At 32.5% G+C, this 16,906-nt stretch overlaps 1 protein-coding gene across 2 annotated transcripts in view; it reads left to right on the top strand.

Annotated features, from left to right (window-relative positions):
- The window catches only part of Phip (PHIP subunit of CUL4-Ring ligase complex), a 111,555-nt gene that overhangs the window by 70,086 nt on the left and 24,563 nt on the right, over nt 1–16,906 (top strand). The window contains exons 20-27 of one of the 2 annotated variants that reach the window (XM_020183866.2): nt 1,248–1,362; nt 1,747–1,887; nt 5,046–5,122; nt 7,615–7,846; nt 11,788–11,907; nt 13,758–13,865; nt 14,370–14,494; nt 14,622–14,704. In XM_020183866.2, the coding sequence (XP_020039455.1) occupies nt 1,248–1,362; nt 1,747–1,887; nt 5,046–5,122; nt 7,615–7,846; nt 11,788–11,907; nt 13,758–13,865; nt 14,370–14,494; nt 14,622–14,704 (1,001 nt within the window). Of the gene's footprint in view, nt 1–1,244; nt 1,363–1,746; nt 1,888–5,045; nt 5,123–7,614; nt 7,847–11,787; nt 11,908–13,757; nt 13,866–14,369; nt 14,495–14,621; nt 14,705–16,906 lie in introns of both variants that reach the window. The other variant, XM_020183865.2, reaches the window with a different exon arrangement.

The raw sequence follows: 16,906 nt of genomic DNA, 5'->3' as shown, positions 1-16,906 counted from the left end.
TATGATAATCAAAATGTGAGGGTAGAGGCAGGAGGAGCTTAAGTTTCTCGAGGCCAGCCCAGGCAAAGTTAGTGAGACCGTATCTCAAAAACAAAAGGAGTGGGGACGTAAGTCAAGTGAGAGAGTACTTGCCTGGTAAGTGTAAGGACCTGAGTTCAGTCTCTTCTACTACAAAATGAATAAATAAATACTTAGTTATATAGTTAGAATAATCTTTTGTGTTTAAAAACTAGAAAATTGCAGATTCAGACTCATAGTTTGGTTGCCTGGCAGGTGCAAGGACCTGGGTTCAATCCCTGGTACTACAAAATAAGTAAATTAAATAATTACATGTAGTATAATCCTTTGAATTTATTTAATTATTCATTTAATATTTACAGTTATCACCAGACATATTGGAGATTTTGCAGTGAAGTAAGATGACAGTATTAATATGCTCTAGTGATAAAAGTATTAGCAGTGCATGGGTGTGAGTTTGAATATTAAGTCCTTTTTCATTATGAAATCTCCTGGAAAAATTAATCTTTAAAGATTAAACATCTTGCAGCTCAAAACCTTTGAAGTTGTAAGAAATTGAAGTAAAAAATAAAAATTTCTTATCCTTATGAGTTCGGGTTTCATGAAATTATATTTCAGAATTAATATTCCTCAACTTTTTCTGTGTACATTTTCACCTTGATACCTGGACACAATTCAAGTTTTTCAGTAGTACAGCCTGACCAGCATCTCACTGAGAAGAATGTAGTTCTTTTGAAGCTTTAGGAATTACATTAATTCAACTTAAAACTTAATTGTCAAGTGCAAAGCCCTAAGTTCAAACTCTAGTCCTACTGAAAAAGAAAAAAAAGCAACATAATTGTGCCTCATTTTAAAAAAGATTCCAGCTATCCATATGGCATACAAGATTATCAAAGCATAGGACCTATGGTTATGTATATACTTAAAAAAAAAAAAAATCCAGTTTCTAACCTTCAGAGCATTTACCTGGGATTAACTGTGTCTCCAGAATCTTAATACTTGCCTTGCCAATGACTATAGCTGGAACAGTAGTTTCAAGAAGGAAAAATAAATTCATCTTTCTAGTATTCCAGTGATTTAAACTCAGAAGCCTTTATCACATGCTTCCATCTAGAAAGAAAAAACATTAAGAGTAGCTTTCCTTCCCTGATACCTAACTTTTTTGGGGGGAGAAATCAGTTTAAAATTCTGGATTAACATGTATGACTTTCAATGTTCTCTTTCAGTAGGCAAGAAGAATGGAGAACTGCAAAAGGAGAAGAAGAAATAAAGAATTATAGGTCAGAAGAGAAAAGGAAACACTTAACTGTTGGGAAAGAGAATAAAATAATTGCTGTCTCAAAGGTAACTATTAATTACTTTGATATCTAATATTTGCATGGTAAGCATAATGATCATTTTAAAGGCTTCCTTTTGAAAGTAAGAATGCTAATGTTGTAAACAGGATAACTAATAAAATTACTATATTCATTGTTTTATGATTTTATTAGCATATAATAGTAGTACAGAGGAATATGTTGTGATATTTACATATGTGCTTAAAATATATCTTAGTTAGATTTGCCCTCCCCTTCATTCTCCCTTCTCTCCTTTCCTCCCATTCTTAGAACAATTTCAACAGGTATGAATTCATTAAACATTCATTTTTTTAAAATAAAAATTGACTTTTAAACTAAAGAGCCTGTACTTCAAGCATATTCTGAATAAATTGAATTTTATTTTTTCCAGAATCATGCTTTTGAGCATTTCCTGGATCTTGGGGAATCCAAAAAACAACAAGCAAATCAACATAATTATCGTACAAGATCAGCACTAGAAGAAACTCCTAGACCTTTGGACGAGATAGAAAATGCCACTAGTTCTTCAGATGTAGGATCTCAGCACATTCATAAATTTTTCCATTTGTTTGGTAGTCGTGGGGTTTGATCTGAGGGCCTCATGCTTTCTAGGCATGTGCTGTCCCTTGAGCCACTGCCAGTCTTGTTTTGTGTTAGGTACTTTTGAATTAGGGTCTCATGAACTATTTGCCCAGGCTGGCTTCATGTTCCCATCTTGAGCTCTGCCTCTCAAGTAGGTAGGATTTACAGGTGTGAGCCACTGGCACCTGGCACACATTTATAAATTTTTGTATCCATTTTTACTTTTTAAAAATATGACTGTGGTTCTTTGCATTAATTGTATATGTGTAACTAACAGAAAAATGGCATGTTAGGTCTTAAAATGATACTGATACCTTCCATTGACTAAAGACCCACTTCAGGCATGACATACTGTCACATTCACAAAATAAATCCATATGAATTAATTATTCCCATTTTATATATGGGGGTTCTGAGGTTCAAAGGTGTTTAGGATACACGTCTATCTAACTACTAGATGGTAGAGTAGAGAATAAATGCATGCTCCTTTTACTTTAAAGCCAGCTGTTTAAATTGTTACCATCATGCTGTGGTATAGGCATGTGACAATTTTGGTTAATTTTTAATGTCAGTGCCAATTAATGGCTTTCTTAGTGTAATTTTTAACATTCTTCATTTATAATTATTTCCATAAATAATGTTCAAACTAAATTACACATTATCTCAGTAAAGACAATTAGCAGTCATAAATCAATGTTATTCAGCACTCAAAACTATCTCCTTTATCATTTCTCTCCCCCACAGAGATGCATTCACCTTGGATATTGACTGTTGTTCACTATTAAAGCCATGTGTGTCTTGAAGTGTTATGTGAGAATTCTCTTGAGTGTCTGAGATTATTTAAGCTGCAATTTTAGTTAATCTACAGGTTGGACACAGTGGTGTGTGCCTGTCATCCCAGGAGTTGGGACACTTGACCTCAGGAATTTGAGACCAGCCTAGGCAACAATAGGGAAACTCTTGTCTCCAAAAAAGATTTTTTCTTTTAATTAAAAAGAGAAGAATTAGTCTCCAGTGACTAAATTCTAGTGTTTATTCTGGCAATAGACAAAATATACCAGTTATATAAACCTGACAGGTGATAGTTTTGTGGGGTTTTTGTTTGTTTTGAGATATGATCTTTCTGTATTGTCCCTTATGGTCTTGAACTCCTGGACTCAAGTGACCCTCTTGCCTCAGTCTCCTGAGTAGCTGGCACTATAGGTCTGTGCTATCTCACCTCTCTGGTGACAGTTTGGAAAGACACACAAAACATAAAATATACGTGGGCAAATTATTTGCTTCGTTAAATCTTTATTTTGAAGATTTATAGTATGGCTTATTTATTTATTTACTGAGTTACTTACTTATTTTGGTGGTACTGGGGTTTAAACTTGGGGCCTCACTCTTGTTAGGCACGTGCTGTACCACTTGAGCTACTCTGCCAGACCTATGGTATGATTCTGTGACATTCTAAATTTTCATAAAATATTTTAAGTGTGGTACAGTTTATTAATAAGTTATATATTTACAAGATTATATCAGTAACCTGAAGAAAATTTTAATGAATTTTCATTTTTCTTCAAAAGTAATTTGTTTATGACTTAGCTTCCTTTTGGAGCAGTTGAATAAATTTCTAGAGCAGTGCCTTGAGAATACAATATATTAGATACACATACTAATTAATGGAAAGAATTCTGGCTTTTTAAAGAAAATTTATTCTGGCTTTTTTAATTCAAATATTTTGTACTTCTGTATTTCATATTTAGAATATAGACGTATTTTTGTTTCTTTAATCTGCCTTTAAGGAAGATGAAATATGGAAATAATTTGTTTAGATTTTGTAAAATTTAAATTTAAATTAAATTTGCTAGACAAAATATATATATTATATATTGGCTTTTTCATCTTTTCATACTTGCTTAGTTTTCAGAACTCTTTGGAATAGTCATATAATTCATTCTTCATTAAGACACCAAAATGGGAAAACTTTTTTCTAAAACATTTAAGTTGTGAAATAATACATCCCATTGTTGTCTTGAAGAAGGATTTGAATGTACCTAGCTAATAAAACTGAAATGTTCTTACAGAAGTTTGTTAAAGTTTTGAACTAAAATGACTTGGGTTCACATTAAGCCTTGTTTATTAGTTGTGCTGCCTGGGGCAAATTTTGTAACTTCCTTTAGCTTTTGCTTCTTTGAGATGAATTCTCAAAGTATGATTGAAACCAAATGAAATGATACACACAAGTTACTTTGAATAGTTTTTTGATGTACTTTAAAAGCTTAATAAATGCACAGGCTATTACTGGAGTGTAAAGTTTATATGAGCAAAGAATAAGTCATATAAGTTTTTGTGACCCCAAAAATCCAGGTTAATGAAGAAAATACTTTCACCCAGAGTATTCACTATTGAATCATGAATATTTATTAAGGAGATACAGTGCCTGGCTATTTTTTAATCTTTCTCATTTGGATAAAATAAGGCTAGAGATGGAATACCCTGTTTTGGATGGTAATGACATTTTACTCATAATAAGCAAAATGTAAGTGCAGCTAATTTTCCCATTTTGAAAGCATCTACTATAAAGAAAATTTAATTTTAAAAAAGGCTCAAGAAGTAGAAATTAATTTCAAGTGTTAACTATGGAAATGGATGTTACTCAGTTTAGTAGGTGTGTTATGTGACTTTTAAAAAGTAATCTGGCATAGTGGTACATGCCTGTAATTCCAATACTCAGGAGGCAGAGGCAGGAGGCTCAAGACCAGCCCAAGTTACATAGTAAGACCTTGTCTCAAAAAAAGAAGGGCACAGGATGTAGCTCAGTGGTAGAGTGCTTGACTAGTATGCAGAAGGCCCTAGGTTCAACCCTAGCACCATTAAACAAATAAACCAATAAGTAAATAAATATGTTACTTATCTGAGAGATATACTCTCAATATTAATATGTCTTATGGCTTTATGTACATTTAATTAAATTATACTTTAAACTTAAAAGCTGTGTTTTACAACTAATTTAAGTCAGGTTTTAAATATCCCAATATGATTGGCATTATAAGATTTTAATACTTTCTATACTCATAGTCTGTTTTATAAAATAACACAACAAAATGTGTGTTTGTCTCTTAGGAAGGTGAAGTGGTTGCTGTCAGTGGTGGAACATCTGAGGAGGAAGAGAGAGCATGGCACAGTGATGGCAGTTCTAGGTAAGTAAATGAACTTTTACTTATCCAAATGTTACATTTTTTCCTATGTTTCACTAGCAGTACATTTCAAAATCTCCTTGGGTTTAAGGTTCTTCTTCCGAGATTCTTTTGACTATCCAAAACTTAGGAGATTTTCATTCTGATGCCGTCTTTATTCAAAAAATTATTTTTAATATTACAGCTAGATCTGTAAAACAATATTTTTAACTTATCTGCTCCCTTGGTTTTGTATCTTCTGAATGTTATTTATAAACTAGTCTTGTTACTGATTACGAGAAATGTTTAAGCATCAAATTATGAAAGTCATGATAGCTTGTAGATTTAACTAGCTTACATGATGAATTTGTGGAATATTATTAGTAATAGTCTCGTCCAGCAAGGAGAATAAATTTTTCATTTGCTAATAATAAAGTATGCAGGTGAGGATTTCTTTAACTCCTTTTATTGGTGTTTCGTCTTCTTACAGGGCTAATAGCCTTGGAAGTCCTTGCCAGGTCTTAATAGCAAGAAGTATATAGGAATACACCCTTTGGGGGTGGTAATTATTACTAGCACCTTACACTTATTCCCTGTGTTAGTAGCTTTTACCAAAGAATCACCAAAGAAATTATAAAACGGAGGCCACAAGAATCCTGTAATATTGTAATATGAATTCTAGAGTCAAGTGCTTTCCTGTTCCCATAATAATGATACTTGGTAATGATATGCAAGTGCTTATGGTTATGTTTAGTAGTTTTATGTTATTGAAACAGGGCAAGGAAGGAAAAACTAATTCTTTTTTGGCTGAGTAATGGAAATAAGAGTATCACAAAATATGAAATAGCATTGCAGTTCTGTATTGAAAGAGCAGCAGTAGCTTTAGCAGTTCAGGATATTTGCTGTCAAGAGCATGGAATTTATAGCTATACTGATAGCAGATCTATAAGAATGGCAGGTGCCATTTACAGTGCCTGTAGGGTGGGATTAATGTAAATAAAATGCTCATGATTTGAGATTTAAATTCTTAAAAATGAATGTTAAGTTTAATAATGAAATCATACTTCAAAACCTCTTAGTTATTTGAATCTTTATGATTATTCTTGAGTTGATTTACGTAGATGACACTGGTGATGGAATAAAATCCCAGAAAAGTGTTTTTTCAGTGTTAGTGCTAAATTACTAGTTTTAAAGCTATGATGTCATACATCACTAAAACTAGGCCAACTAGTTATTGATTTTAACATAGTATAACTTTAGTATTATAAATGCCTTTAAGGCATTTCTAGTTACAAAGCTGTGCAAAATAAAGTACTTTCATGTGCAAAAATTAAAACAGAAGATAACAAAACTCAATTATTTTGCCACAACATCAGTTTAATATTAATAAGATATATGTCTGTGAAGATAAGCTGAAACAAAATGATAAAAGTGATTGATAATGGTACATAAGCTAGTAAGGCTATATTTTTTTGCAGTGTGGGATGTTTTGAAGCATCCCATGATAAAATGCATATGGTAAAATAATCTTATCTAAATTAAATTTCTTTAATTTTTTGTGGTGGTGGACTTGAACCCAGGGCCTCAGTATGTTAGGCAAACATTATCAGTGAGCCACACATACCCCAGCCCGAAATTTTTTTTTTTTTTTATTGGCACTGGGGTTTGACCTCAGGGCCTCATGCTTGCTCAGCATGTGCTCTACCATGGAGCCACTCCACCAGCCCTTATTTGTGTTGGGTATTTTTGAGATTAGGGTCTTGAAAACTATCTGCCTGAAGCTAGTTTTGAACCATGATCCTCCTGAGTAGCTAGGATTATAGGAGTGAGCCCCAGCACCTGCCCAAAATTGTTTTACATGCTCAATAAAGTTGATAAGAACAACCTTTTTACTACCTAGGCACACTTTTGACCCTGTCAGTTCATTATCTGGCTACCATGAGACCCACACTGCTAAATCATTGGTTAAGAGGTGCTAGCTTAGTTTGGGGTTATAGGTCAATGGCAAAGGGTTTCCCTACTATGTGTAAGGCCTTGGGTTCAATACTTAGCACTGCAAAAACAACAAAGAATTCCATGGCTTTCCTCACAAAAGGAATTCCCTCTGTCTCCTAGTTAATGACACCTGGTGTGTTCCCCAAGGCTGTTTTCTTCTGTTGTTTGGATTAAAGGTGATTCTCCATTCCTTTTTTTTTTGTGTACCCCACATTATTTCTCACATATGTAAAACTCAGAAATAAGTGTTTCTCTTAAGATCATATGAGGTACTTAAATTTGTTTTTATGTTTTGTGACCTTTATTTATCTTTCTCTTTTTTTTCTTTGAGATATTTAAGTAAAGCCTAAAGAATTTTAAGAAACTTTTGAAGATGAAATTAGGGTAATATTTTTTAGTTCATTCAGTATGTGCTATTCTATCATTTCTCTTAATTACGATATTTATTTTCCTCTTTATAAAACAAAATCTTAAAGCTATATCCTACTAGACACATATTTTTAAAATTGTTTTTCTCCTAGTGACTACTCCAGTGATTACTCTGACTGGACAGCAGATGCAGGGATTAATTTGCAGCCACCAAAAAAAGTTCCTAAGCATAAAACCAAGAAAGCAGAAAGCAGTTCAGATGAAGAAGAAGAATCTGAAAAACAGAAGCAAAAACATATTAAAAAGGAAAGGAAAAAAGTAAATGAAGAAAAAGATGGACCAATATCACCAAAGAAAAAGAAGCCCAAAGAAAGAAAACAAAAGGTTGTTTTTTAAAAAATTATAAATGAGTATTCTGTCCTATGAAAATTACTTGAAGCATACATTTTTAAAGTGTAATTGAACATAAACATTGTTGAGGTATATTAACAAGTAATCGTAAAAAAAAACTAAAGTACATTGTAAAATTAAATATATAAAAGTATATTTGCACAAATATTTAGATGTTTAACATGAAAGAGTGCTTACTTAGAGATTACCATTTAATCTTAACACATGACCAGATTTTTCATGACAGTCCAATAGTTCACATATTCATGTAAAAAATACAATGCTACAAAACAAGAGCTTGCTTTTATATTTAACCATGGTAATTGTTAGTGCTAAAAATCTAGCGGGAGCATCACATATAATATGAATGAGAAAATTTGTCATAGTTGGCCACAAGGCAGAAATCTAAAGTTGGGTAAAATAAGCTTGTTGTAACAAGTTTTCATAATTACATAGTGTTCAAGCCATAATTTTTCAATCCTTAGGTCACTAATAATATCGATTTGATTACTTTATGTTAAGTATACAGATAACTTGAGAGAGAACCAAGAAAAGAAAGAAATAAGTATTATGGAAAGATCTGTCCCTTTTATGGAGTTGAAATTCTTTAACTGGGAAATAAAAATAAGATCTGCTAAATTTTTGCACTGAAGTACATATAATATGAGGAACATGCTTTTTGCTCTCTAAAATACTGTGAAATGGAAGCATATTTGGGTAAACAAATGGAAGGCTTCCTTAGAATTAAATATAAGTTGCCATTTGTAGAATTAAATGCTAGTGTGCTGTTGCCTTTATTCTCAGAGAGCTTTGAAAAGTATAGGAATATATCTGTCTTGTTTTAACCTTTTGTTTACATTGTCTGAGTTCAGGTTTATTTCAGCTTTATAATTATGAGTTACTTTAATTTGGATTTGATAGCCACTTTTCTTGTTATTTCTTTTCTGGAGAAGTTTTATCAAAGAGAATGCCGTATTTGACCACAGGTTTTCTCCTTTGTCTTGGGAGTTATGATAAATGCAGTCAGAGCTATTATATCATGTGGTAGACAGATGAGTTAAAATAAAACTGATTTTAAGCCATGTATCTGGATAATAAGGCAAATTTTCTTTTTCAGCTTAGTACAGTTTTGGTGAGCTTTTGAAGGCTTGTTAGTGATAAGTCAGTATGAGAACTGATCACAAGATTACAGTTTGCTTCACCTGGTGCCCCTTGGAATGATGGTTGTCTCCAGCTAATATCATGGGTTACTACATGTAGTGCCACATTTGGATCTGCAGTTAATTGTTCAGTATATTTTAATTTCATTGCTTTGCTGTGTCAGAGTATTGCAACAGGATCTGTTTGTAGGACATACTTTAACCAGGTTAGGATATTAGAGACTCTTCCCTTTAGTTTAAATTTTGTTCCATGCCTACCAGTGGATCTACCAGTATATAGACTTTTTCTTACCACTTAGTCTTAAAGTTATATCAAATAACACAATAGTATTTCTCTTCTTAGTCATAAAGTTGGAAAACAACTGAGAAATTATTTAGTAATTAATGTGTTAGTGCATGCATGAAAAAATGAAAACATTTTCTATATGACTTAATTCTTTTTTAATTAAGCAAAAAAACCAGTAAAGCAGATACAGAAAATGCTAATTAAAAAATTTCTTCAAAGATACAGTAAACTCATCTCAGGTAATTAATATATAAATCTCAAGTGATTTTTATATGTAATACATCTTATGTTGTTAGGAGCTCTGGAAACCAGAACAATAATATTTATGAAGTCCATATAGTTTATAAAATAATATAGGTAAAAAGAAGTATAAGACATAGTACTTATTCTAAAAATGATGTGTGACTAATGAGATGCTTCAGTGCCCCAGGATCTAATAATATACTTAATTGGTAGATTAATTTTAGAGATAATTACTCAGAAATCAAACGGGGTCTGGCACCAGTGGCTCATGCCTATAATCCTATCTACTCAGGATGATTGTGGTTCAAAGCCAGCATTGGGCAAATAGTTCATGAGACCCGATCTCAAAAATACCCAACACAAAACAGGGCTGGCAGAATGACTCAAGTGTTAGAGCACCTGCCTAGCAAGTATGAGGCTCTGGGTTCAACCCCCAGTACTGCCAAAAACCAAAACCAAATGCAAATGGAAGTATCTTTTGTTAGAGTTTCATATAAAGTTTCTAGAAGATAAAAGATTTGATTTGGGCCTAGAAGGTTTCTCAAGGGTGGGGGAAAAAAATCAGTTCACTATACATCCAAAATAAGAAAATTTGAAATCATAAGCTGGAGATTTTGAGAAACACTCAGTGTGTCTTAAGCCCTTAATAGTCTTTAAGTACTAAGTGACAGAAATCTGCTCTAACCAAAAATTCTAGTTTCTCCAAGAGTTACTGTGTAATGAAATTTGTCCTCGTAATGATTCTTGGTGATGCCAGAGTCTTAAGGTTACAAATATGGTTATTACTCTTTAGTGTACATCTTAACATTTTCATGTAAAACTTACTAGCTATCTCAGTCAATATAAGGTATTTTCTTAATAGAAATACTTGCTTAGTACAATCAGTCGTCCATATTTAGCCTGAAATTATGATTTTCTAAAAGGAAACCTGAATTTTCAAACAAACTTTTGCTCAGAACCTTAATATGTAAAACTGATAAAATTCGAGCTGTTCTGAATAAAATACAATGGAAATTCCTGGCTTTGGGGGTCTGTGTTAGTAACCTTCCTACCACTATGATAAACATTTTCTGTGCAGGGCCAGCTACTCCACTATTTATAGCTCAAAAGAAGCCACAGACAAGTGGACATGTCTGTGTTCCAATAAAATTTGACTTATAAAAATAGTCATCAGGTTGGAATTGAACTGTGGACCGTGATTTGCCAATCCTTTTGTTATAATATGTTCAGAGTGATCCTTTTAAAATATATAAAACAGAGAATAACACTCTACCAAATATTCTCCAATGATGGCGTCTCACTTATAGCCAATGTATCAAAGGTCTGTACTTTCCCTTGCTCTCCAAGATGAGACTGCTCCTGATATGTTTCACTGAGAAATAGCACATGTGGTTAATAGGAAGAAGAAGAAAGTGTATATTGGGAAACAACTGTAGAAGGATGTGCTGCAAATAGTGTTCTCTGATACCATAATGTTAGGAGGATAAAGGTTTTTAGTCTATTTTATCAATAATAAATAGTCTACTTTATTAAAAATAAAGGATTGGGCTTGACAATATTTCATTTTAAAAAGTTCTGATTTTATTTTTTGGGGAGGGTAACAAACTTAGATTAGCCAAGAATAAAATGTATAGTTTAAGAAAAGGCCATTTACAAGTATAATGTCTAGTTCATGGAAATATTTAGTTTTCTATATCTGTAGTACTATTTAACCCATATGAAAATAAAATCTAGTTCTTACTAATACAGCAAGACTAAGATTTTAGAAAAACTCAATTCTTTATTTGATACTGGAATTGTTTATAAAATTGATAGTATCTTGACAGGGGAGGAGATTATATAGAGCTTGAGCTTTAGGGTTTGTGGGAATGTTGTCTGTAGATTTTGGTTTTACAGTCTGTAAACCCTTTTTTTCCGTGATTGGGATAAGTTGAATAACTCTACTATGGCTACTGCCGTAATTTCCACAGTATTTAATGTTTAAGAGTAAATATGTTTCGCCCGGGCATGATGTTGCTCACTGTAATCCCAACTACGGGTAGGAGGATAGCAGTGCTAGGATAGCCTAGGCAAAGTTAGCCTAAGGTCCTATCTGAAAAAGAAAAATAAACTAAAAGCAAATGGTAGAGCACTTGCCTGTGAGTTCAATCCAAAATTTTTGAACAGAGGTCTTTTCCCCTTTTCTTTAACTATCTCTATGATGCTTTTATGATAATATTACTTTATAATGTCCCAAACTTCCTTAGAGATTGGCTGTGGGAGAACTAACTGAAAATGGTTTGACATTAGAAGAATGGTTGCCTTCGACATGGATTACAGATACTATTCCTCGAAGATGTCCTTTTGTGCCACAGATGGGTGATGAGGTACTTTTAAACTTTTAAATTATCCTTTTTTCCCCCCCAACTAATAACTCATGAAGCATATCTCTGGAAAATTGCAGCAAGTTCATAAAAATATCTCACCCTTGATTTGATATTCGATGTATAGGGAAAGTGTTAATGATAATCTGTTTTTTAAGACTACTGTAAATATTGAGATAATGAATCTAAATATTGTAGGAGAGTAGAAACTTTGCTGTTTTAAAAAACAGCATTTATTTTTTAATAAGGGAATTTTATTGCTAGTCTTTCCTAAATTTTATTTTTCTTATATTAAAAATTAAGTACATAGCATGTTAAAGAAAAATGAAATGTAGTACATTATTTTTATTTAATTTTATATGAGAAGTGTCTGCTTAACTCATGTGTTCTTAAGATCTGTACTCTTAGAAAAGAGATAATCTTTTTTTGGAGCTGGGTTTAAATCTAGTGTCTTGCACATGCTAGATGACTACTCCCTTTCCAAGCATTAATTCCAACCCCTATTTGATTTATTTAAGAAGCTGAGATTGGCACCATTATTTTAGACTGTGTATTTATGAATTTAGAATGGATATAAGAATTTAGATCAAAATTTCTTATGGTCATACCTCAGTTTATTCACATAGGTAATGTTATCTGTGTTCAAAGAGTGATAATAATAAGGTAAGAGTTACTGTGCTTTAGCAAAAGCACACTAATTAGTAATAGTATATAAAGTGATAACTGACAGTTTTTAACGGAAAACAAAAATTTTTTTAATGCAACAATGACTCTTAAAGAACAGCATGGAGTAATTTATTTAGAGACCCTTCTTGCCTTGGAAGGGTCTAGAGATGCTCAGCATTATTGCATTGTTGTGGTATAATACAGTGACAGGTCCTAACAGATCCTACAACATTAAAAAGAGGCTAAATTATGGTTAATAGAGTATTTCAGGATGGCCTTCAAGTCTGTACTTCTTTACTGAGTGATGTCCTTTCAATTATTTGTCTTTTTAGTTGCTGGTGCTTGAATAGATAAAAATTTTGCTACACAGCACCATTCCTACTTCACCCACCCACCCAATCACCACAACCCTGGGCCTTGCTGGGGATCAAACCCAGTGCTTTGTGCATGCTTGGCAAGGGCTTTTACCAGTGAGCTATATCCCCAGCCCTTAAACGATTCCTTCATTTGAAGTTCCAGATAACTGGAGCAGTAATGAATAGAATGAAAGTATGTAGGATAGCAGATCCCAAAATGGTACCAAGAATTTAGTAGCATTTGTTAATAAGTTCTTCTATTTGTTAGTAATGAGAAGAGTACTTGATGTTAGACTACGGTGTTCAGGTACTATTTCTGCAAGACATTTGTGAGGAATCACTTAAATTTGATCTCAGAAAATGAGGATAAATAATATATGCTGTGTTGTCTTATTAAGATTTATGTGCTAAGGATCAAGTTTGACAAAATACATAACATACATTTTTCATTTTAAAGTGTTCTGCATGTGTATAAACTACTTGCTTAAAAAGTAAAAACTGAAATATGTGAACATAAATTTAATTATGATCCATAGCTCCCAAAGAGCTTATTTTATTATGCAGCATAGATTAACTCATTTTGATTATAAGAATAAAATGATGAAATTAAAAATATCTGCTCATTTTAAATTTGTAAGTATATGTTCAGTGTTATTTACAATACTTTGGTTATGATTAAGTAACTTTAAGACAACTTGGGAAAGGAGGAAAAAAATCACTATTAGAATTTCTGTAAGCTCAAAGGACATTAGATTATTCTCTGCAATTTTAGCTGATACCTTGCGTCTTGGAGACATACCCAGGTTTTAAAATTGTGACATTGCTTTTTAGGTTTATTATTTCCGACAAGGACACGAAGCATATGTTGAAATGGCCCGGAAAAATAAAATTTATAGTATCAATCCCAAAAAACAGCCATGGCATAAAATGGAACTACGGGTATTGCATTGATTTATTACTTAACATAGAAGATGCATTTATGGATTAAGGAGAAAATTGTAACAGAGTTACTATTTTCATTGTAAAAAACTTTGTCATTAAAGTGCCTTATTTAATTGAAACAATCCATGAAGTAGAAGATGCTTTTATTGTCTGATACTATTTACAATTTGTGTACAAAATTTGGTTATAATGAAAATTAGAAAACACTAATGTCTCAAGTAAACTTTATATTTGTAAATTTGATGAGTATGTTTTGATGTATCAGCTGTAATTCAAAATTATCTAGGTTTTTGGAACTATGTTGGAAAACTTACACTCTTTCAAAATTGCAGTGAAACCTGCAAACTATAAAGTATAAAAATCCTGAGAACCCATATCAAGGAATTTTTAGTAAAGCATGTAGAAGCAAGATCAGAACCAGGAAATGTTTGCTCAACTATGTTTAGTAATCAATTTTGTGGTTTATTTTGTAACAATGATTATTTATTTTCTTTATTTTAGGAACAAGAACTGATGAAAATAGTTGGCATCAAGTATGAAGTGGGATTACCTACCCTTTGCTGCCTTAAACTTGCTTTTCTAGACCCTGATACTGGTAAACTGACTGGTGGATCATTTACCATGAAGTAAGAACTGTTGAAAGAGGCAGTGGTTTCTTAGTGTTGTAGTATTTTTCAAGATTCGATAAATTTGAACATGTTTTAGATATTTTTAGGTATGTGACCTAATCGGTTTGTTTCTGTTTGTAATTAGATACCATGATATGCCTGATGTTATAGATTTCCTAGTCCTGAGACAACAATTTGATGACGCAAAATATAGGCGGTGGAATATAGGTGGGTAATGTATTCAGAAGCCATAGGTGTTTGGTGTGTCTTTTTTTCCTAATAAGTGATTTACTGTTTTTCATAATTTAGAAAAAGATAATTAGAAAGGTCTTCTTCCACTTGTAGCATGTTAATATTAAAGTGAGATACTCTATCAGATATATTTTTAAGTTTTAAGATTAAAAATGCTTTATCCTAGTTGATGCTTAAATTTTATTTATCTTACATTTGGTAATTGTGATGGTATTATTTATAATTGTAATTACTTACAACTTTTCCTTTTGAGTGTTTTAGTGGGTTAATTAAATGTTTATCAAAAAATATTAATAGCAGTTTATATTGAAAGCCAAAAGAAGCCTTAATAAAATGAGTAATTTGGGGCTAAAGTTAAATTGGCTTTTTCATTATTAGTAACTCCATTAGAAACTAAAAATTATGAAAGTTCCCAGGCATTTAAAATAATCAATATACAAATGGATGTGATATTCATTAAATAGTTCTCTTAATTTCAAACAAGGCCACTGTTTGTCATGGTGAAAACACATCAATGTGTGCCTCTCCTTCAGTACCATTGGAGGACACTGGCATGGTGATTTGTCTTCTTAGTCAGCCTTGGTAAACTTGATTTAAAAAAACAAATGAAGGGAGGGAGTAAACCAAGGCAAGGAAAAATAGAGACTTCCCTTAGGAAACATGGTCTAGAACAGGAAAAGCCAAAAGAATTTCTAGGTAATAACCAGTCCAAAAGAGATTTTCCTCCAAGAGGGAAGTCTTCAGGGGAGAAAAAGTAGAAAACTACATCTAAAGAATGGTTTTTCTAACTTGAGCTGTTACAGAGTATGGATTTAATCATAAATTCATAGGAAAGCAAACATTAAAAATTGATACAGCTGTTAATTTGAGGATAATCAAAATTATGCTTAGTAGCAAGCAATATTTACATTGTCATGATAAAATTGACTATGGATTAAATATAGCACACAATACCTTTATATATATACAATTATATTGATAGAGGTCAATACTTAATCTTAAAATGTTGATGAGCAAATCAGATTTTATTTATTTGTTTGGTTATTTATTTATGATACTGGGGTTTATACTCAGGGCCTCCTGATTGTTAGGCAGGCACTTTACGACTGAGTCATGCCCCTAGTCCTATTTTGCATTGGTTATTTTTGGAATAGGGTGTTACATTTGTGTTTTTGCCCTGGCTAGCTCCAGACTGTAGTCCTCCTACCTATGACTTTCCACATAGCTGGGATTATAGGCATGTGCCACACCTGTTGAGAATGAGATCTTGCTAACTTTTTGCCTGTACTGACTTTGAACTGTGACCTCCAGATATCTACCTCCCAAGTAGATGGGATTAGAGGCATGAGCCATTGTGCCTGGCCTGAAACAGATATTTCAAATGAATAAACACTAGAATTTTAGCATTTAGATCTTACAATGTTTCTGTATTAATGGCTTAGTATTTTTGCTGAAGTTAGTACTTGGTTAGTACAGTATTTTATATCTTAAGTGAAATGTGTCCACCTACAAAGTGCCATTTAAAATTAAATTAATAGTAATTTTTCTTTTAGTAGCCTTTCCTCATAAATATTTTAAGGCTTACTCTGATTCTTTGCTTAAAGTCACTGTTATTGTAAGGATACTGTTTGTATGGGTATGGTTAAGCATGCATTGCTAAGTTCTTTTTCTTCACTGTAATGTTATTAGTCTGTAGGGTCATCATAATGTTCATAGTAAAGTTATGGGATCAAGAATGCTCATTATTATAAAATAGCTTCTCTCAGCTCAGTGTCATCAATAAGCATCTCAGGGACACTTAGAGACTCTTAATCTAATATCTCATGTTTCTCTTTTAATGTTGCTCGTTAAAATGCAACTGATTCAGATTAGTTGGTAGCCTGATTTATTTTTCTTTAACTCTGTTACAAATGAAAAAGTAGCTAGATATAAAGCATTACATATAAACTACCCTGAGGTAGATGTTACTTTTATTTCATAGACAGGAAAAATGATTCAAAAGTAACTAGTTAATGCATTCAAGGATACAGATGCTGTATTTGAACCCAAGTCTTTCAGACTCTTGCCTGTGCTAGCCAAAAGAAATCTCAGTACTGTGAAAGCCAAGGAAGGGGCAAACATACATAAAGAGAGAAAATGTCTTCCAGTTTTCATATGACTCAAAGGGAAGCCGAGAAG

This window comes from Castor canadensis, chromosome 1, assembly GCF_047511655.1.
Source record: "Castor canadensis chromosome 1, mCasCan1.hap1v2, whole genome shotgun sequence".
Lineage (NCBI taxonomy): Eukaryota > Metazoa > Chordata > Mammalia > Rodentia > Castoridae > Castor > Castor canadensis.
The sequence above is the reverse complement of the archived record's forward strand: the minus strand, read 5'-3'. Positions and strand labels throughout refer to the sequence as shown.